This window comes from Macaca thibetana, chromosome 1 (assembly GCF_024542745.1).
Source record: "Macaca thibetana thibetana isolate TM-01 chromosome 1, ASM2454274v1, whole genome shotgun sequence".
Taxonomy (NCBI): Eukaryota; Metazoa; Chordata; class Mammalia; order Primates; family Cercopithecidae; genus Macaca; species Macaca thibetana.
Window position 1 is genome coordinate 41,816,595 of NC_065578.1, and position 20,829 is coordinate 41,837,423.

The 20,829-nt window shown below is 49.7% G+C and overlaps 1 protein-coding gene across 1 annotated transcript; it reads right to left on the minus strand.

The window, feature by feature from the left end:
- Nucleotides 1–757: 757 nt before the first annotated feature.
- Nucleotides 758–20,743, minus strand: P3H1 (prolyl 3-hydroxylase 1). The gene is made up of 15 exons (XM_050798259.1): nt 20,172–20,743; nt 15,962–16,114; nt 12,843–13,032; nt 12,494–12,625; nt 11,430–11,569; nt 9,153–9,242; nt 8,772–8,824; nt 8,476–8,597; nt 5,814–5,941; nt 5,551–5,646; nt 4,545–4,695; nt 2,597–2,714; nt 2,090–2,165; nt 1,637–1,777; nt 758–1,236 (listed from the first exon to the last, which is right to left on the minus strand). The coding sequence occupies exons 1-15, from the start codon at nt 20,634–20,636 to the stop codon at nt 1,081–1,083; spliced, it is 2,211 nt and encodes a 736-aa protein (XP_050654216.1). The 5' UTR covers nt 20,637–20,743; the 3' UTR covers nt 758–1,080.
- Between the last annotated feature and the right edge of the window lie 86 nt (nt 20,744–20,829).

The window sequence follows — 20,829 nt, forward strand, 5'->3', positions numbered from 1 at the left end:
GTTTTATTTTCTACCTCAAAGGGTTACACACACACACACACACACTTTACACGTGTTATCTGTCTCTCCTACAAAATACAAGCTGTATGAAGGTGGGGACTTGTTTTGTTCACTACCATGTTCCCAGGACCAGGCACTTAGCTGGTGCTCAGTAAATATACATTGGTTGATGGAAGAAGTGAACACTCAGGTGCAGGTTCCTACACTCAATGCCCTGTAGCATCTCAAGCACAGTAAAAGCTCTGGACCTAGTACCAGGGATGTAGCCAGAGGAGCTAAATCTCCATTTCCAGTGTTTCCTAGAGTGTGTCGTTCTGCACAGGGAGGCTGAGATACAGGACACGGAGGACAGACAGCAGAGCACAAAGCATGTGGCTGACATGGGGGCGACGTGCCAGGGCACTGCTGACCACTGTTCCCTGCCAGAAGAGGATTAACCATAATCCCAACCATTCACCCAGAGCTTTACCATTTACAAGTGTTGTCACATCCGATACTGCATCTGGGCCATACAGCTGCCCCAGAAGGTGAGCAGAGGGAGGACTATGATCCCCATTATACAGATGACAACCCTGAGGTGCTGAAGGTTAAGTGTCTGGCCTGTGGCTGCACAGCAAGTGGCTGAGCCAGGTGCCAAGCCAGGCCTTCTCGTCCTGCACCTGCCACTGGGTCCTGCCTAGAGCAATTTTTATCAAGTGAGACCTCTGGGACAGAATTTTTGTCTCTGGGCAAATTTCCACTGTCTGAACAAACCAAGTAAAAAACACCATGAATCATTTATTCTTTGGTTGTCTACACAGACACTTAAATACTGTATTGCTGTCATGCAGCAGCCTGTGGAGGCCCCTTGGGGTGTCTGGGCCTGTGTCCTGAGCCCTCAGCCAGGTCCAGGGGGTGCGGTGTCTGGTCATGTCCACTCCAAGAGCAGTAGCACCATGTAGAAGGCTGTGAGCAGGGTCCCCTCGGCTGAGTGGCAGACGTAGGCTCACTGCTCCACAGCCCTGAGGGACTGGCCAGCTCAGAGCGCGGGAGAGTTCCTCTCCGTGGGTCTAGTCACCCATCTATCTGACCTGGATGCTGTCATAGCTCATCCTTGGGCTTTGATTCGCTGCCTGAGAGAGACTCTTGTGCAGGTTCAGGGGGGCCCTGCTGGGCATCCAGGGGCTGCTCCTGGGAGAGGTCCATCTCTTCTGGGCTGAAAAGCATCTTCACCAGGTCATCTGCCTGCACCCTGTCCTGCAAGGACAAACCCCTGTCCATTCAGAGAGGCCTCCGGACCAGGCACTCGCTATCTTTCAGCTGCTACTTCCCAGGGGACAAGGAAGGTTCCTTAATGGCCCCAGGCTCATCTCCTTCCCAGCAGGTCCTACTCTCTGGACAAGGACAGCTGAAGTGGGGCCCAAGGACGGAAGCAAGAACTCAGCATCGCTCCCTGTCTTGACCCCTTTCCCCACCTGGATCGCGTTCACAGCAGGCCCAGGGAGGACAAGGCAATGTGACCATAATGACAGGGCATTGGAGCTGGTGTCCCAAGTGCTCCTTTCGTGTCTCGGCCACTGGCAATGGGATTGGGGGAAGGGAGAGGCAAAGCCAGGGCACTCTGGGAATGGGTCACTGCAGCACCGGCTGCTCTCACCCGCTCGCTGTGTCGAGGGTCCAGGGTGAACCACAGGGCGATGGCACAGCGCTGCCCCCTGGTGACAGCCTTCACTCCATGTGGGTTTTCAGTGCCTGAAGAGAATCCCACGGCCCTTCCACACTGAGGTTGCACCTCTGCCTAAGGGGGACAGAAAGGGAAGGGGGGGTTGCACAGGACAAAGACTGTAGTCCACTCTCAGAAGAAACATGGGCTCATTATGGCTCAGGACCGAGGGCAGCTCTTCAGGTTGGCTTCCCTAAGGCCAGAACTAAAGAGAAAGGGTGACCGGCGAGAGGAGTGATGGACACGTCTCAAAGCCCCTCTGGCTGGGGGAAGGGTACTGCCCACTGGGAAGTCCAGTTGGTTATTTTTGTCCACCGCACTTTGGGAACATCAGCTGTAGAAAATGGACTTTTTATCTCCCAGGGACAAGGACAAAGGAGCACTCACCGTCACGGTCTTGGCATCCAGTTCAGTGAAATAAAAGTTTCCGCCATCGAAGTCTCCATTGAGGTAAAGGATGGCGCTGGGAAAGGCAGAGACATCTCAACACGGCCCTTCCCCACCTCCCTCTCCCCAGAGTCTTTGCCTCCAGGTGCTCTCAACCAGCAGCAGGACGGTGGTTTCGTGTGGGAGGGAAGACTTTTAAGAACCTACACTGATGCCGCACAAACTCCACCTTTCCACTCTCCACCCTCGCCTCAGAGTCCCCTGTGCCCTTCTCAGGGTGCTTCTGTACCAAGTCCACTCACACTACTGTTCTTGTCACACCACGCTATGATTCCCTCTTTGCCTATCTTCTTATCCAGCAGGTTTGGGGATACAGGATTGGACTCTGGGAACAGCTAGCCCAAACCAGTATGTGTGTGTGCTAGGGTGGGGTAGTAGAGTGCAGGGCACTGTGGGGCCTCTGAGGAGGGCACAGACTTCCTCACCCCGCACCTGCCCCACACTCACCTGTAGTCCCGGAAGGTGTAGGCTGGGGGCTCTTTGACACACACGAGGGTCTCAGCATTCAGGATGCAGTTGTCTACGTGGACTGGATGACTATCATCCTTCCTCTCCGCCTGGACCTCTGGGGCCAATGTCACACGTTAGCACGGCAGCACCTCGGGAGATGGCACAGCTCTCTTCTTGGCAGGGGAGGTGCTTCCCAAAATGTGTCTGAGTCTATGGAATGCCCAGTGAACTAGGGGGGTGTCTTTGGCTAAGCCACAAGCCTAGGGGCCAGGACAAGTCTGCAGGCTTCCTAGGACAGTTCTTGGCAGAAGTGAGCAGGGTGTGGCAAGCAGGAATGAAGGGCTCCAACCAAGGGCAGATCCTGGGCAGAATGGCACAACCCTTGTTTGTAGCTGCACTTTACAAAATACAAAGGCCCAGGGAAGCGAGAATGAGGGGTCAGGAGGTGGGAGGGATGCAGGAAAGAGTGGTCAGCCTTCCCTCAGGACGGCAGAAGATGGGACTGAGTGGGAGGAAGTGGGGCAGAGCTGCCTAGCAAAGGGAAAGCATGAACTTCAGGGGGGCTCTGGGGTGGGGTGAGTGGAGAAACCATGCAGGGAGAAGGTCACAAAAGGGAACAGACTGGGCTCACTGTCAAATACCAGGCAGACCACATCTTTCCCCAATGTAAACCTTTGTGTAGGCACCATCACATCGTGGTGGGTGCCTCCTTCTCCATTCCCACTTGTCCAGCCAGTCACTAGGTCCTGTCCATCCACCTCCTGCACCTTCCCAGGGCCTCGCTTCTCCCTCCTCCCACTGCCACTTCCTGAGTTTAGGGCTTTACCCTTGTCCACGGAGGTCACTGCCGACCAGCTTCCCTTTTTGGTTTGAAATCTCTCCGCACACACAGCAGCAAAATGAATCTTTTAAAAGTCAAGGCCTCACCACGTCCTTCACTGCTTGATGAGGCCTCTCTGGCCTCCTGGGGCCTGTGCCTGTGCTCTCCCACCGGGGGCTTGTGACACACCCAGTTGTGTGTCTGACTGGTCCCTTTGGGTGTGCCCAGATTCTGACAGAATTCCAAACATCCTGAGGCAGAGGAAAGCTGTCTGATCTGTGCCACCTACCAATGGCCGTCAGTGCCAGGGGCCTGCTGAAGGCTCCAGTATGACAGAGCCGGCTCTGGGCCACATGGGATCCTTGCAGCACTGGCCGAACCTCTCGCCTTCTCAGACATGCAGAGGGAATGTGGGTGGGTGAGGGAATGAGGCGTAAGCTCCAGGCCACTCTCACTTGTAAATCACGCAGCTCTCTCACAAATTTGGTATTTAACAATTAGTAAAAGAGAACCTGCCACATAGCTATGGTTGAGCTAAAGGATAAAAAATCCTTGAAGGTAGCTCTCCATTTGGCAGCTTTCTTAGTTCCCCTGACTACCGGGCTGCACAATGCCTCCAATCCTGTGCAAACACCATCCCACCACCCAGTGTACTCCGTAATCGTATTCATCCTGCAAAACTCCCATCGCTTCCTCGGGAAGCCTTCTTTTTGCTGTTGTTATTATTTTTGCTTTTAACAAACCCTTCTGTTGAGGGCTGACTTTCAACAGGTGGCAGCGAGGGAGCTGCTCAGCTCTGTATGAAATCCCGACCGGGAAGCAGGTCCTCTGTGAATGGTTTAGCGCCAGCTTCCCCATGAACGTGCGTTGCGTGACGAGTGAGGGGAGGCCACCTTTCTGGCTGCACCCCGTTTCCCTCTGGGAAGCCTTCTTGATAGCCAGGTAGGTTGACTGTAACTTCCTCCATGCTACTGTGGCATGCATCACACTGGGATGCCACTCATTTGTTTACATTGGTTCCCCAACTGGAGAAAAGGGATCGCATCCTATTCTCTGTGTCCTCAGCATCCAGCACAGAGCTGAGATGCAGCATGTGTGGGAGCCTGCGGGGGTGATGAGTCCCACCTTCGATGGCAGTGCGGCACACCAGATGAGAGTAGGAGAAGTAGAGGGGCGTGTCCAGGCGGAAGTAGGACTCCATGATGCGCCGCACCTTCTCCGTCACGTTGTAGTACAGGTGGGCACTCTGCAGAGGAACTTTGCCTTCTTGCCCCAGCTGCCAAGGAAACAGGTGGTCAGCTGCCCTGAACGCCTGATATGGTTTGGCTCTGTGTCCCCACCCAAATCTTATCTTGTAGCTCCCATAATTCCCATGTGTTGTGGAAGGGACCCAGTGGGAGATGACTGAATCATGGGGGTGGATCTTTCCCGTGCCATTCTCATAACAGTGAGTAAATCTCACGAGATCTGATGGCTTTAAAAAAATGGGAGTTTGCCTGCAGAAGTTCTCCTTTTGCCTGCTGCCATCCATGTAAGACGTGACTTGCTCCTCCTTGCCTTCCACCATGACTGTGAGGCTACCCCAGCCACATGGAACTGTAAGAGTCCAGTTAAACCTCTTTCTTTTGTAAATTGCCCAGTCTTGGGTATGTCTTTATCAGCAGTGTGAAAACGGACAAATACAACGCCCCTCTTTGGGCTGCCAGAGACAATGAGGACTAGGCCCATCTCACATCCCCGCACCCCCACTGAAGCTGCAGCCTCTGCTGCCCATGCCCAATACCTCTACCATATTCCTCTTCCTCCTCTCCTTCCTCTCTCTATGAGCACTCTGTGCATCCTGCACAGAAGCACAGCCCTCTGAAATCAGCCTTTCTTCGGAAAGCATTCTCATAGCTTTGGCCAGCAGTCTTAACTGCTCACTTTGCTTTTATTACACTCGGTCGAACAGCGAGGATTCGAAAGAGAACCTCACTCAACATAACTCATCTTCACTTCCTGGCAACAGGAATGTTGGCAGGTGGACCCTCTTCACCTTTCCTGGCACCAGCCCCAACTCCTCCTCAAAGCCTGAGCTTCCCCCTTTCCCACCGCTTTCTCCACACTCTAGAATGCCAAGTGTTGATCTTACCTTGAGGGCTTTGAAGACAGTGACACCATAGAACTTTTCATTGGGAGTATGTGGGGAGGTTTGACCCCGGTAGCCATCTCCTGAGGTTGCTGCCACCTACAAGGCCCAAAACACAAGGTGATGTTAGCCACGACAGCTGAGGGCTTGAGAAGAGGTGGTCAACTGCAGCCAGCAAGAGGAAGGTGAAGGCTACCACCCAAGGGGCACTTGATGGGGGGAAGCTGGACCCTCAGGGGAAAGTGCAGTCACTGGGCTTCCCTTACGTTGGTCAGTCTCTGCAGCTCCTGACATTCATGGTCAGAGATTACACCGTCCATCACCACCCGCTGGGAACCATTCAGGAGTCTGGAGTTCATGGTGAGACTGATGCCTTCATACAGCAGGGGGCCACCTGCAAAGCAATGACAAAACTTTAGCTAAATCTAGCAGCAGCTCTGACCAAAGACTCTCCATTAGATATTGCCTCCTTGTCATAAACAGAAATTCCAGCTGTTTCCTTTTCACCAGCAAAATCTCCCGCTAGGTCATTTTCAAAGGCAGAATAGTCCAGAGGACAGAACATAGAGCTGAAAGATGAGATTCCCAGTCCCAGCTCCATGACCAAATAGCTGCTAGCTCTTGGGCCATGACACACTGTTGAGGAAACATCAGAAACACAATCCTAAAACATGAGCTCGAGAATGAGGAAGAACTGACTTTGACTCCTAGATCCTCCATTGATTAGCTGTGTGACCTTGGCAAGTTACTTAACCTCCCTGAGGTTAATTTTAATTAATTAAAATGTTCTCATCGGTCAAACAGCATCTACCTTATATGTTTGATGCCAGTATAATGTTAAGAACAAGGAAGGCAAGTTAAACACTTAGCACGACATTTGGCAGATGGTAAGTCCTCAAAAGTTTGGCTACCATGATATCATCATTTTCATTTAAAATAAGGATCTTAGGCCGGGCGCGGTGGCTCAAGCCTGTAATCCCAGCACTTTGGGGCCGAGACGGGCGGATCACGAGGTCAGGAGATCGAGACCATCCTGGCTAACACGGTGAAACCCCGTCTCTACTAAAAAATACAAAAAAAAAAACTAGCCGGGCGAGGTGGCGGGCGCCTGTAGTCCCAGCTACTCGGGAGGCTGAGGCAGGAGAATGGCGTAAACCCGGGAGGCGGAGCTTGCAGTGAGCTGAGATCCGGCCACTGCACTCCAGCCTGGGCGACAGAGCGAGACTCCGCCTCAAAAAAAAAAATAAATAAATAAATAAATAAATAAAATAAAATAAAATAAGGATCTTGCAATCTGCATGACCCATCTCTCAGACAATTGTAAGAATCAAGAGAAATAACAAAGTGAAAGTGGTCTGAAAACAAAGGAATGCTGGACAAATTATTTTCATACACTAATCTTGTTTAATTAACCTCTGTTAATTTAAGCAACTATAGGGCAAAGGTCAACATTTCTCTCTTACAGTTCTCACGGTGTTTCTCTGTGCTAGGGACATACTAATACTAGAGACTCAGTTCAACTCCACTCGATAACTGAGGCTTCAGTGTGTACCAGGAACTGTGCCAGACAGGGTGAGAGATGAATCCTAGAAGCAGTACCTGTTCTCTAACAATTATGCAAATAACTAGCACAAAACAGATCGTAAATGCCCTAAGAAGTTCAAAAGAAAGGAGGGCACTCCAATCATCTGGGAGGTTAAGAAAGGCTTTACGGCTGGGCATGGTGGCTCACACCTGTAATCCCAGCACTTTGGGAGGCCGAGGTGGATCACAAGGTCAGGAGTTTGAGACCAGCCTGGCCAACATGGTGAAACCCTGTATCTACTAAAAACACAAAAAAATGAGTCAGGCATGGTGCCACATGCCTGTAATCCCAGCTACTCAGGAGGCTGAGGCAGGAGAATTGTTTGATGATCCCGGGATGTGGAGGTTGCAATGAGCGAAGATTGCACCACTGCACTCCAGTCTGGCAACAGAGCGAGACTCCGCCTCCAAAAAGGAAAAAGAAAGGCTTTGCAGGGTGTATCTCAGATGCCCTCATGGGCAGGGATGGTGGGAAGCATACTAGGAGAGCCAGGCATAAACACAGACTGGTGGGCAGCAGGCAGGCTTATGGAACAAGGTGCAGTCCTGTGTGAAGAGAAGGTGTAAACAGGACAACAGTAGAACATTCAGTTAAGGGGCAGGCACGGAGGATGGGTCAGAGGCCGGTGTGTGGAAGACTGGCCTAGCTACCATGAGCAGGCAGAGGGAAGGACAGGCCAGGCGAGGAGAGGGTGGGTACAGATAGGAGGTGCCAGGCCCTGAAGGAGACCTGAGGCAATGAAAAACAGAAAAGGCTGGGGAGAGAGCTGAGAAGCAGCACTGCAGAGCAGAGCCACAATCAGTAGGCCTTCCCAGCAGCTTGCAGGGGACGGGCACAGGAGGAAGAGGAGTCAAAGGAGGCCTGAAGGCGTTGAGTCTCGGTAACAGGACGAATGGTGAAAACTGGGAGAAAAGAGTTTGGGGAGACAGGATGAGTTAATACCTATAGAAGTGGACAACACTAGTCACTCGTGTTTCTGTGACACAGGAGTCTTCTTTCTTTTTTATTTTTTTTAAAGATGAGGTCTTGCTATATTGCCCAGGCTGGATTCAAACTCCGGGGGTCAAGCGATCCTCCTGCCTCAGCCTGCCGAGTAGCTGGGATTACAGGTGTGCACCACTACATCCTGGAGTCTGATTTCTGAACCAAAGGACAATTCTCAGTGCTCTTTCCAGTTGAAAGTCCCGCTGGTGAGTTAGGAAGGATGCCCACTGAACTGGGACCCTGAGGCTGGCTCATGATGAGTTCTGTAATGCTGGGGTGCAGCGCTGCCTGGCAAACGTGAGGTGACCTGCCTGGCTCCCTGAAGACAGTCAGACATGCCCCTATCTCTGTCCTCTCACCTTCCCGGGTCAGTCTGCTCACATCCAATGACTCCTTGGTCTTCTCTTCCACTAGGGTCTCAATTTCTTTCATAAGGTTCCCAATCTCCTGGGAGATGCGTACGGCTGTTTCCCGTTCTGACCTATGGGCACAGCCGCTCTGAGGACTGCATTCGAAGGCCAGCCCTGGGCTCCACCCCAACTTCCCAAACTGGACCTGCCCACCCCTTGCCAGGAGTTCAGATCTGCCTAGGCTCAGGAAGCCTCAAGTGCTTCATCACACTGATCCAACCATGTAGTTTCTTCAAGGTCCTCACTTCTGTTTCTCTTGCAATCTCTTGGGAATCACCTCTTCCGGAGTCCATGAATCCTAAGTAGGTCCGGAAGAAATGAAAAAGGTAAGATGATCTACTTAATCTTCCAGGTGTCTCAATGCATAAAATAGGCCCACAGAAGTAATCCAGCTCATCACCCTTTTCCTTTCAGGAGACAAAATGGGAGGTTTCCACATCTAAGTCACTTCTAGCTGCCCAGTGTTCCCCTTTCATCTGTCTCTCATCCCTGCCTTGCACAGATCCCAGGCTAGGCTCAGCCTCCAACAATTTTCTGTCAGAATTGCACAGTGTTCCCCTCGTCCCCATTCGTCTCCCCCGCTCACTCTGTCCCTGCGCCCTTCCAGCTCCTGTACCCTAGCTCACCGGATCCACAAAGGGGATTCCAAAAACATCATAAGCGAAGAAGAGCAGCTCTTTCTCCAGAAGGCTTCGCTGTCGGTACTCTTTGGCACTCTGCGGGTACAAAGGCAAACAAGTCCCCCAGAACTCAGCCCTGGCTTTTAACCTCTGGGGGTTCCCCTCCCTGGCACCCCACACTGACGCTCCCATGTGACCTGAGGCCTCCTTCTCCCTACCAATGCTCTCTGTCTGTTCCTCAGTTTGGGACAAAAGTCTAATTTCTGTGTCCAAGGGTTCCTCTGCCTGGCACAAGCAATAGTACCTCTGAGGTACCGGAATAACCAGGCTTTACTTAAGGGAAAAAGCCCTGCTCCTCCCCCATCCCAACCCCCATTAGTCTCTAGGACAGAAAATCTGATGATTCTTAGAAGTAGAAATATTCTTCAAAGAAGGAGAATTCTTTCTTGACTTCTACAGGAGTCCACAAAGCAGGAAAAGGAATCAGGCATTAGGCAACTGACATGTTATTCATTTAATCTTTATAGCCACATCTGAGGTTGATACTAGTATGCTCATTCTACAGAGGAAGCATCTGAGGCACAGAGATGTACCACTGTCTAAGGTGACACTACAGGACATGGGAGAGCAGGGACCTACAGTCAAACCCAGGTCTTCTGTTATCTTTTTTTTTTTTTTTTTTCATAGCAGAATGTGCATTTGGACAGACAGAGCCGGGTCTTTACAGTCCTAAAGCCCATGTGCTTTCTGTTCTGCCACCTGCCTCCTCTCAGACCCTAACCAGGCCACACCCCTCCCTGAGAATGAGCAGCTGCAGTGGGAGGGCCTGGCACTCTGGCCTTCCCACGTGGACTCCCGGGCAAGGCTTACCCAGGGCAAGGAAACTGAGTACCTTCCAGGGTCACATCTTTCCCTAGGTGCCCTGCTAATCTCCAAGCAGCAGGAGGAGGAAGGAAGAGAAAAAGAAGACATCATCAGTTGAAATAAAACATGAAGCAGTTCAAGGAGGAATTAAAGGAGTCAATGAATCCTATGTCATCTACTATATTTACCTAAGAGGAAGAGAGACGCTTTCTCCTCAGGAGTTTACATTACTGGCTTCTGTCACCGAGTGCTATGTTATCTCATTTAATCCTCTCCAATTACCCTATAAGGCTGCTATGAAGCAAACCCCACTTCCATCCTTTATTCATTCCACGCTCATTTACTGAGTGTCAGCCATGTGTCTGGAGCTGTGCCTGCACTGGGGCCAAGCAGGGAACAGATTCCGGTCATCACTGACTGGCCACAAGCCACTGCACAAGTTGCTTCCTCTCTCAGATGCTAACAGTCCTCATCCCTAAAGTGGGAAGAAGACTGCCCACCTTGCAGGGCAGCTGTGATGATTAAATGGGATGATGGATACAGCCCACCCTGCACAGAGCTTCACCTGGACAGGGGCTCAACAAATGTTAGTTACCATCTTTCCAAAAGGGGACTTCTAGTTACAAATGCGAGATTGGCCACATGGGTTTATTTCCCCTCACTCCCCTCAGGCTCCCCTTAATGGCCATAAGGCAGGGAAAAGGTATTAACCAAGCAAGACGAAAGAGACTGAAAGTGCCATCTTAAAGCCAGATGGTCACCATCTAGTGGCCAAAGAGGACAACTACAAAGACAACACACACGGGAGGGACAGCAAGAGGCTGTTTCTACTGGAGCCTCTCAGACTCCCCAGGGCTGGGAAGGAAGAGCCTGGGTGTTTCCCTTCAGCGCAGCAGCCTTTGTGTTTTACAGATATTTCTCCCGGTTTTGGAGTGAGACAAGGAAAACGCTGAAAGATGGGAGAGAGAACAAACAATGGCAGGAAGAAGAAGAGATGGGAAAGAAAATGGAGACAGAAAACAGGTGAACAGGAAAAAAAAACAAAAAACAAATAACCCAGCATTAAGTGAAAAATGATAGATCTTGGCCAAACAATATCGAGTGTCCAAGTTAGGGGTGCCAAGAGGGGAAAGAACATGCCCGCCGCGCAGTTCTACAGGACTCAGAGAACAGACTTCTGGGCCCAGATAACGCTAATTGAGGCTCCTGTGTACTCCCCACACTCCCTCCTGTGCTGTGCTCCTTTCTCCTCTGAATAACAAGCCGAGTGGGTGAACTCACATCTGACCCCGACACTGACACCTGGCTCCTGCCCCGCACGCGCAGCACCGACTCCCCTCTGCTACCCCACTCTTCTGCCCTCAGGTCTGCATTCAGGAGTTCAGCTGGCAGCTGTCATAACAGAAGGAAGTTTCTCACCTCACGGGGGCCAATGGATCTGGCGTGTTCTTCTCCAAGCATAGCTGCATAATAGGCCAAATTTTGGTTCATCACCTCGTCATTGGGGAAGAAGAGAAGATAGGTCTTGGCACATTCAACAGCCTGTGTATAATTCCCAACTGCAAAGTGGAAAGAAGAATGGCTGAGAGGAAAGGGTCAAAAGGAAAGGATCAAATCCTGGCACCAGGGACCACTTGGTGCTCAGTCTCCGCAAAGCTTAGGCAATGGCAACATGACAAGGTGGTGCCTGCTACTTAACATGATGGCCTGATTTCAGGGGCAGAAGTTATGGAATACACATAGAATGTGTGATTAATTTTAAGGTGAGGTGGTCAGTGTCCTCAGGGCTGCCTAACAATGAAAGAGAAAAGAATCAGAATTCTCTGCATGCCCACATCTTTAAAGATGCACAAATAATTCAAATACTCCTTAATATTCTGCCTCAATACACTCAATCATTAGATCAATTTCTCTGTCTTCCTACCTTCTTTTTTCTATAGATTTTCAGAAGACGGGGAAGATTACAATAGCAGACTGTCTCTTTGGCAGAATAGTTCTTGTTGATATTTGTTAGTCACCTCAACTCAACTGTAAATATTGTACACTCATCAATATGTTTGTAATGCTTAGCACACAGTGGGAACTCTGCAAACAGTTGGTTTTCTGGGTATTAATTGGCAGCCCCACAAAAGCATCAGTGCTATATCAGGGAGAGGGCTGGCAAATGTCCTCTGAGCTAAACAGTGGCACACCCTTACTTTCGCTATTAACTTTAATTCGAAAGCAAAAATAGATTACAAGTTATAGAAGGCACAAGAGATGAGGTCCTAAGTCTCCCTCCCCCAGCTTTTTGGGTTGCTGGTATTGGCTTCCTAGGCCAGTTGCTTATAATAAACTACCCAAGGATCACTTGGCATGGTGCCTCCCATAGCTACTGAAAGAAGCCAAACACCTTGAGGAAGTAAGTGGCTGTAATCCCTGTCCACCTTGCCTTTAGCTTCTTAGTTAGCCAGCAGAGAAAGAGGAAGGAAAGCAGGCCTTACTGTTATAGTAGGCAAACTGCAGATAATTATAATGGGATGGGAGGAAGTCTTCAAAGGGCTTCTCTCGACTTGGGTGGGAAGCAAGCTCAGTGACGCAGTTCTGCTTACAGCTGAGGACCTGGATATAATGATCTGAAAGGAATCAAAGAGGCGGAATAACTATGAGGTCACTCTTTAGGACTCAAATTCTGGTTAAAATGAACGCATTCAAATGGAAGCAATTTTTCATCGGCTTCTCAGATTTAATAAATTGAGGGATGAGGGTGAAGATTCTCCATTTATATTATCAGATGGTGACCTTAGAGTCCCAGGAGGCCTGGTTGAAGGTCTGGTTCTGAACTGCACCCACCTGTGATGGCCTGGAAGAGGTCAGCGTTGTACTCAAGGTAGTTGTAGCCATCGTAGTCATAGGGCCCTTCGCAGAGGGCATGGCACTCCTCATAGGCCACAAAGTACTCGTGCAGCGCTGCCTCTAGGTGGGGCACGGCTTCCTGTGGCTGTTCCTCTGAGTAGAGTCGCACTCCCAGTCGAAATTCTTGCTACTGGGAAGAAGGAGCACTCAAACGCAGGCCACAGAGGAGGAACCCACTCTCCTTGACCTCAGCCATCTTCACGGGGGTCCTAATTTCCTGTTCCTCAGGTTACGGATGGAAAGGGGTGACCTGGGTGCCACTATATAATGAAGGCCTTTTGTAAATGGTCTTTACATGTTCCTCCGGAAATTTGAAAACATTTAGCTTTTTTCGAGACAGAGTCTCACTCTGTTGCCCAGGCTGGAGTGCAGTGGCACAATCTCAGCTCACTGCAACCTCCTCTTCCTGGGTTCAAACGATTCTCTTGCCTCAGCCTACCTAGTAGCTGGGATTACAGGCACGTACCACCGTGCCCAGCTAATTTTTGTATTTTAGTAAAGATGGGGTTTCACCATGTTGGCCAGGCTGGTCTCGAACTCCTAAGCTCAAGCAATCCTCCCACCTTGGCCTCCTAAAGTGCTGGGATTATAGGTGGGAGCCACCATGCCTGGCCAAAAAACATCTAACTCTTAATCTGGATGAAAGATATCTGGGAGTTCATTATGATTTTCTTTTACTTTTCTTCCCTCCCCCGGCCCCCCACCAAATTAGTAACAGATTCTTGCACTTTTTTTTTGAGACAGAGTTTCACTCTTGTTGCCCAGGCTGGAGCGCAATGGTGCAATCTTGGCTCACCGCATCCTCTGCCTCTGGGGTTCAAGCAATTCTCCTGCCTCAGCCTCCAGAGTAGCTGGGATTACAGGCATGCACCACCATGCCCGGCTAATTTTGTATTTTTAGTAGAGACAGGGTTTCTTCATGTTGGTCTGGCTGGTCTCGAACTCCTGACCTCAGGTGATCCACAGGCCTTGGCCTCCCAAAGTGCTTACAGGCGTAAGCCACCGCGCCTGTGCCAGATTCTTGCGCTTTTTTGTAGGGCTAACAGTTTTCAAATAAACACAACTTACATTTGTTTTGTTTTGTTTTGAGACAGAGTCTTTTTTTTTTTTTTCTGAGACAGACAGCCCAGGCTGGAGGGCAGTGGCGTGATCTTGGCTCCCTGCATCCTCCACTTCCTGGGTTCAAGTGATTCTAGCACCTCAGCCTCCTGAGAAGCTGGGATTACAGGCATGCACCACAACACCTGGTTAATTTTTGTATTTTTAGTAGAGACAGAATGTCACCATGTTGGCCAGGCTGGTCTTGAACTTCTGGCCTCAAGTGATCCACTCACCATGGCCTCCCAAAGTGCTGGGATTACAGGTATGAGCCACCATGCCTGGCCGACATAACTTAACTTTTTTTTTTTTTTTTTTGTGATGGAGTCTCACTCTGTCACCCAGGCTGGAGTGCAGTGGCGCAATGTCAGCTCACTGCAACGTCCGCCTCCCAGTTCAAGTGATTCTCCTGCCTCAGGCTCCTGAGTAGCTGGGACTATAGGCACACACTACCATGCTCAGCTAATTTGTGTATTTTTAGTAGAAACAGGGATTCACCATGTTGGGCAGGATGGTCTCGATCTCCTGACCTTGTGATCTGCCCGCCTTGGCCTCCCAGAGTGCTGGGATGACAGGTGTGAGCCACTGAACCCGGCCACAATTTACCTTTAAAAGTCATTCTTTTCTTTTCTTTTTTTTGACTCTTGCTTTGTCACCCAGGCTGGAGTGCAGTGGCACAATCTCAGCTCACTGCAACCTCCGCCTTCCAGGTTCAAGCTATTCTCTTGCCTTCACCTTGAGTAGCTGGGATTACAAGCGTGCGCCACCATGCCTGGCTAATTTTTGTATTTTTAGTAGAGATGGGGTTTCACCATATTGGCCAGGCTGGTCTCAAACTCCTGACCTTAAGTGTTCCACCCGCCTCGGCCTCCCAAAGTACTGGGATTATAGGTGTGAGCCACTGTGCCCAGCCTAAAAGTCATTCTTACATTGTTTCTAACATTCTTGGTTCATAATTAAAATGTAAGGAACCATAAGCTCTCTATAAAATGCTGTATCATCACAGACAATCTCTCCTTTGGAATAGACTTTTCCTGCTAAACAAACAGAATAAGAACATTGAGGGCTACTGTAACATTTATTGTAGTGAAAATCAAAAATGTACATGACCAAAAAAATGTGACTAGTGAATGAATATAGTCTCCGCATAAGATGGACTATCATGCAGCCATAAACAATTATGTTTTCAAATAAAACTGAAGACATGAGAAAAGGCTGATACTAATGTTAGCTAAAAAATGATGACAGGGCTGGGCATGGTGACTCACACCTGTAATGCCAGCAGTTTGGGAGGCCAAGGTGGTAGGATCGCTTGAGCCCAGGAGTTTGAAATCAGCCTGGGCAACACAGTGAGACCCCATCTCTACAAAAAATAAAAACAATAGGTGGGTGTGGTAGTGCATACCTGTAGTTCCAGCTATTTGGGAGGCTGAGGCGGGTGGATCACTTGAGCCCAGGAGGTCAAGGCTGCAGTGAGCCATGATCACACCACTGCACTGCAGCCTGGACAACAAAGTGAGACCCTGTCTCAAAAAAATAAAAATAAAAAAAGATGATAAAAAATGCATACACAATATAACACCAAATTAGATGAAAAAAATTATATACGGAAGACTATCTAAACTGGTTTTCTTAAGGTGGCAGTATTACAAATGATTACTTTTTGTTTTATACTTATCTACATTTCTACAATGCTATACAATGAACATTTATTACTTCTGTAATGTAATTAGAAAACAACCTTAGCAATGTCATTTAAAAAAAACGAAAGAATGCATGCCTGTAGTCCCAACTACTCAGGAGGCCGAGACTGGAGAGTCTCTTGAGTCCAGGAATTTGAGGTTACAGTGAGCTATGATCAAGCCACTGCACTCTAGCCTGGGTGACAGAGCAAGACTCTGTCTCTAAAATAAACTTAAAAAGAAAGAGAGAAAGAAGGGGATAAAGTTTTTTTTCACCATATGGGGTTGAGTCTCAAGATCCTTGAAGTCGGCCTCCTTTACTCCAGACATGGTTTGGTAATAGTCTAGGTTCTGCCGCATCTCCATGTGCTCAGGATTGCCCATGAAGAAGGTGTGTGCTGCAGCGACAGCTTTCTCCAACTTGTTGATCTAAGAACGAAGCATGAGAAGGTAATGCTCACATCCAAACTCTGAATGTTTGTGTCCACATGAGCAGTCTACATAAACAGGAAATCCCTGCTCCCCGAGCCCTCCACTCAGCATGCCCAGCCCTGCCAGCCCCAAGAAGCACACCTATTGCAGGAACTACCCACCAGAGATTAGGAGCACAGTGCCCTGGGCAGATTTGTAGCTCTTTCCCAAGTCAGATTTAGGGGTTCCCCAGATTATAGGAAGTAGCAATGTTGTATTTTAAAACAAAGGTCATATTGTATGGGGAGTGCTGTGAAAGACTGACTGCCCATATGATATGTTTTCATGCTGGGCGCGGTGGCTCACATCGGTAATCCCAGCATTTTTAGAGGCCGAGGCAGGTGGATCACTTGAGCTCAGGTGTTCAAGACCAGACTGGGCAACATGGTGAAACCCTGTCTTTACAAAAAATACAAAAATTACATGGTACTGTATGTCTGTAGTCCCAGCTATTCTGCAGGCTAAGGTGGGAGGATCGCTTGGGCCTGGGAGGCAGAGGTTACAGTGAGCCGAGATGGTACCACAGCATTCCAGCTTGGGTGACAGAGCAGGATCCTGACTCAAAAAAAAAAAAAAAAAAAGAATACATATATATATTTCATGATTCAAATGTAATGCCTGACCTGAAAAAATTCTGTGGCTTCAAGGATTTAGGGGTAGAGAAAAAAGAGCAGCTAACAGACTATGCCTAAGAATTTTCCTAGAATTTTTTTTTTTTTTTTTTTTTTTTTTTTGCATAAAATAAAATGAAGCATTCTTGAGACATTTAGGGAAAATGTGGATGGCTAAAAATTCTAAGGTCCTTTACTAAGTCCAGACATGTACTTTCTGACTCAAAGCTCAGGGCTCATGAGGTTCAAACAAATAGGTCTAAGAAATCTGAGGGGTTGGTCGGGGGCGGCAGTTTGCGCCTGTAATCCCAGCACTTTGGGAGGCCAAGGGGGGCAGATCACTTGAGGTCAGGAGTTTGAGACCAGCCTGGCCAACATGATGAAACCCCATCTCTACTAAAAATACAAAAATTAGCTGGGTGTTGTGGCGCACACCTGTAATCCCAGCTACTTGGGAGGCTGAGGTAGGAGAATCACTTGAACCAGAGAGGTGGAGGTTACAGCGAGCTGAGATCGCCACACTGCACTCCAGCCTGGGTGACAGAGTGAGACTCCGTTTCAAAAAAAAAAAAAAAAAAAGCAATCCAAGGGGGAGAAAGAAATAGGCTACAGACTACAACAATACCCACAGCAATGGACTCCAGCATATCAAAGTAACACAGGTTTCATATATAGAATCCAACCAAATAAATCACTGATGATCTAGTAATTAACTGTGTGGACACTGGTATCAAAGAGACCGGTCATGGCCAGGCACAGGGGCTCATGCCTGTAATCCCAGCACTTTGGGAGGCTGAGGTGGGCGGATCATGAGGTCAGGAGTTTGAGACCAGCCTGACCAACATGGTGAAACCCCGTCTCTACTAAAAATACAAAAAATAGCTGGGCGTGGTGGCATGCGCCTGTAATCCCAGCTACTCAGGAGGCTGAGGCAGGACAATTGCTTGAACCCAGGAGGCAGAGGTTGCAGTGAGCTGAGATCGCACCATTGCACTCAAGCTTGGGTAATGAGAGCGAAACTCCGTCTCAAAAAAAAAAAAAAAAAGAAAAGAGGGCCAGCCGTGGTGGCTCATGCCTGTAATCCCAGCACTTTGGGAGGCCGAGGAGGACGGATCACGAGGTCAGGAGATCGAGACCATCCTGGCCAATATGGTGAAACCCCGTCTCTACTAAAAATACAAAAATTAGCCGGGTGTGATGGCATGTGCCTGTAATCCCAGCTACTCGACAGGCTGAGGCAGAAGAATCATTTGAACCAGGAAGTCAGAGGTTGCAGTGAGCCAAGATCGCTACTGCACTCCAGCCTGGCAACAGAGCAAGACTCTGTCTCAAAAAAAAGAAAAAGAAAAGAGACCGGCCAGCAGCAAATCTGGGCTTAATGACTCACTGACTGGCTGGGCAGTAGACAAGATATTTAAAGTTTACTTTCTAAACTCAGTTTCCCTAATCTATCATCTGGAGATAGCATTCTGTAGCTATCTCCTAGCATTGTTGAGAGTTCAAAGAGATAATAATACATGCAGCCTGTAATACATGGTGCTGGGCACAGATCAAGTGCTCCATAAATTTTAGATGGTATGATTAATATGCTAAGAAAACTTATTTCCTTATCACTGGTACTAGTAAAGGCACACTAAAGGAGTCAGCCCTGGTTAGGTGACCCAAGGTAAATAACTCCCCATCTCTGTACCTCAGTTTCTTTAACTGTAAAATTAGAAATTTTCTCAGGTCTGTCCCTTTTACGGAATTACTCTATCTCTTGTATCTTTCAGCACTGCTCCTGCCTGTCTCTGTTCTCCCTCATGTCCTCACTCCTCTCTCCACCCCCAGTCTTCTTTACTCCCTAAGCACTGAGGTACTTAACCTCCTCTCTTGTGGACAAATGCCTGTCTCCTAATCATGTGCCACCAGTTTCTCCTTCTTCCAAGGCTCATTCACCATGGTTTCCAGAATGAGTGTTTTAAAACCCAAATCTGAGGATGGCTCCCTGCAGTCCGCAGAATTCTCTTCCAAATTTGGCCTCAGTGACCATTCTAGCCTCTTCTCCTACTACTCCCCACACACACCTCGACATTGCAATCACAACAATTCATTTTTTTTCCTGAATACATCATGCTTTGGTTCTACTTTTCCCTCTATCTGGAGGAGCCTTCCTTCCTCTCCCCCTGACAACACTTAGGACGGGCTTCAATATTACCTCTTCTTTGAAGTCTAATTTCTCTGAGATAAAGCTAGAGTCTCCCTCCTTTGTGCTCCCACAGCCCTAAGTATATGCCCTTGCAGTATCCCTTACTACAGTAACTCTTAACATCAAAGCAAGACAAAGCAAAGATGTTAGTCGAGCATTTAAGTACCTGTACAAGAACTGGAATGCAGTAGGCATGTAATACATGCTTGTCAAATAATTTTAGAAAGTGCTATGATGAAGCGACATAACCAAAGACATAATGCAATTATTTTGATTTCAAGTCCAGCGCTCTTCCGAGTAACTAGGAAAAATGAAGGGAACTGTGTAGGCAGAATGTTGTGGAGGGGTGGAAATCTGAGGTCCCCAAGAGTCTCTCAGTCTCTCTTTAGGTCGAATCGAAGGTCTTTTAAACTACAGATATAACAGATATAATGCACAGCTCTTTCTCCCCCCACCCCCAATACAGCGGGACTAATAACAGCATCTACCTGACAGGATATTGTGAAGATTAGGGCAAATGCGTTAATAAAGGCAAACTGCTTAAAATACTGCCTGAAGTACGTGCTGGCTATCATCATCATCATCATCATCATTATCATCATCATCGTCACCATCACCACCACCAAACAAGCCTGGAACGCTCCAAGCCCAAGTGTACACTTGAAAACATGGCATTCTGGCATTCCTAAAAATACTCATGTTCTTTGTAAACCTGACAGACTAGCCAGAGGGTCCCCCCGACAGGCAGGGCCAGACAGCCCCTGCTGGCGACGTGGCAACCTCACATCCTGAAACAGAGCTGCTGAATCAAACAGCAGGAAAAGCACCACTGGAAAACCAACCGGAAGGAACATATTGTAGACCGCTACTAGCTTCTCAGTCGGACACTTAAAATGACATTAGGATGGGAGACCCAAACTACCGCTTTAATTCCCTGCAGGAGATTTCCCAGGGAACAAAATGGCCATGAGTTTTGCTTGGCCTGTGCCCTAACCCCAGGCTGGACCTCTGGGGTTAGCAACTGCCCATGCGAACTGGGCGAGGAAGGTCTCCTGCCAGGGAGCAGCTCTCCCCGGCTCCGAGGAGAGCTCCCCAGCCAGGAGGCCACTTTCCCCTCCCTGCGGACACTTCCCCGATCCCCCTGGCTCCCCAGGTCCCCTGCAACATTCCTCTCCCCAGAAGGACCCCGGCCGCCCGGCTCCGGGCTGGTCTGCACCTTGAAGTAGGCGACCTGCAGGTAGTTGTAGGGGCTCCGCTTGCGGAACTCCAGCTCCATCTCTTCGCTGAGCGAGTGGGCGGCCGGCGGCCCGAGGCAGCCGCGCAGGCAGGCGGCGCGGCGCAGGAGGCCCCCGAAGAAGCTCAGGTCGCGCAGGGCTGCGGCGCCCGAGGCCTGGGCCGGGCTGGGGAGCGATTCAGGGTCCAGCTCCCACGGGAAGTCGGCGGCACACCGGGTGCGGCAGCGCAGGCGAAGGGCGCGGAGGGCGGCCCGGGAGCGCAGCGCCCGTTCCATGCTCAGGACCACCCCGGGCCAGTCCCCGCGCGCATAGGCTGCGGTCCCCTCCGCGAAGAGCAGATCAGGAGTCACCACGCCCCATCCTGCCTCGGACTCGACCTCGGCTTGGGAGGCAGCGGCCACGACAGCCAGCAGTGTGGTCAGCAGCTTCAACACGCGTGCCGCCATCGTCTCCTCAGACCTAACGGGACCGATAGCCACCCAACACAGAGGCCGGAGTCCCACCCCCGGAGAAGGCCCGCCCCCGGGCGAAGCCCCACCTCCCAAGCCGGGCGGCGCATGCCCACGAGGCTTGCACCGCCTCTTTTCCTTTCAGTCAACCCAGATACCCCCACCGGCCCTCAGCGAATCCCGGCGCGTC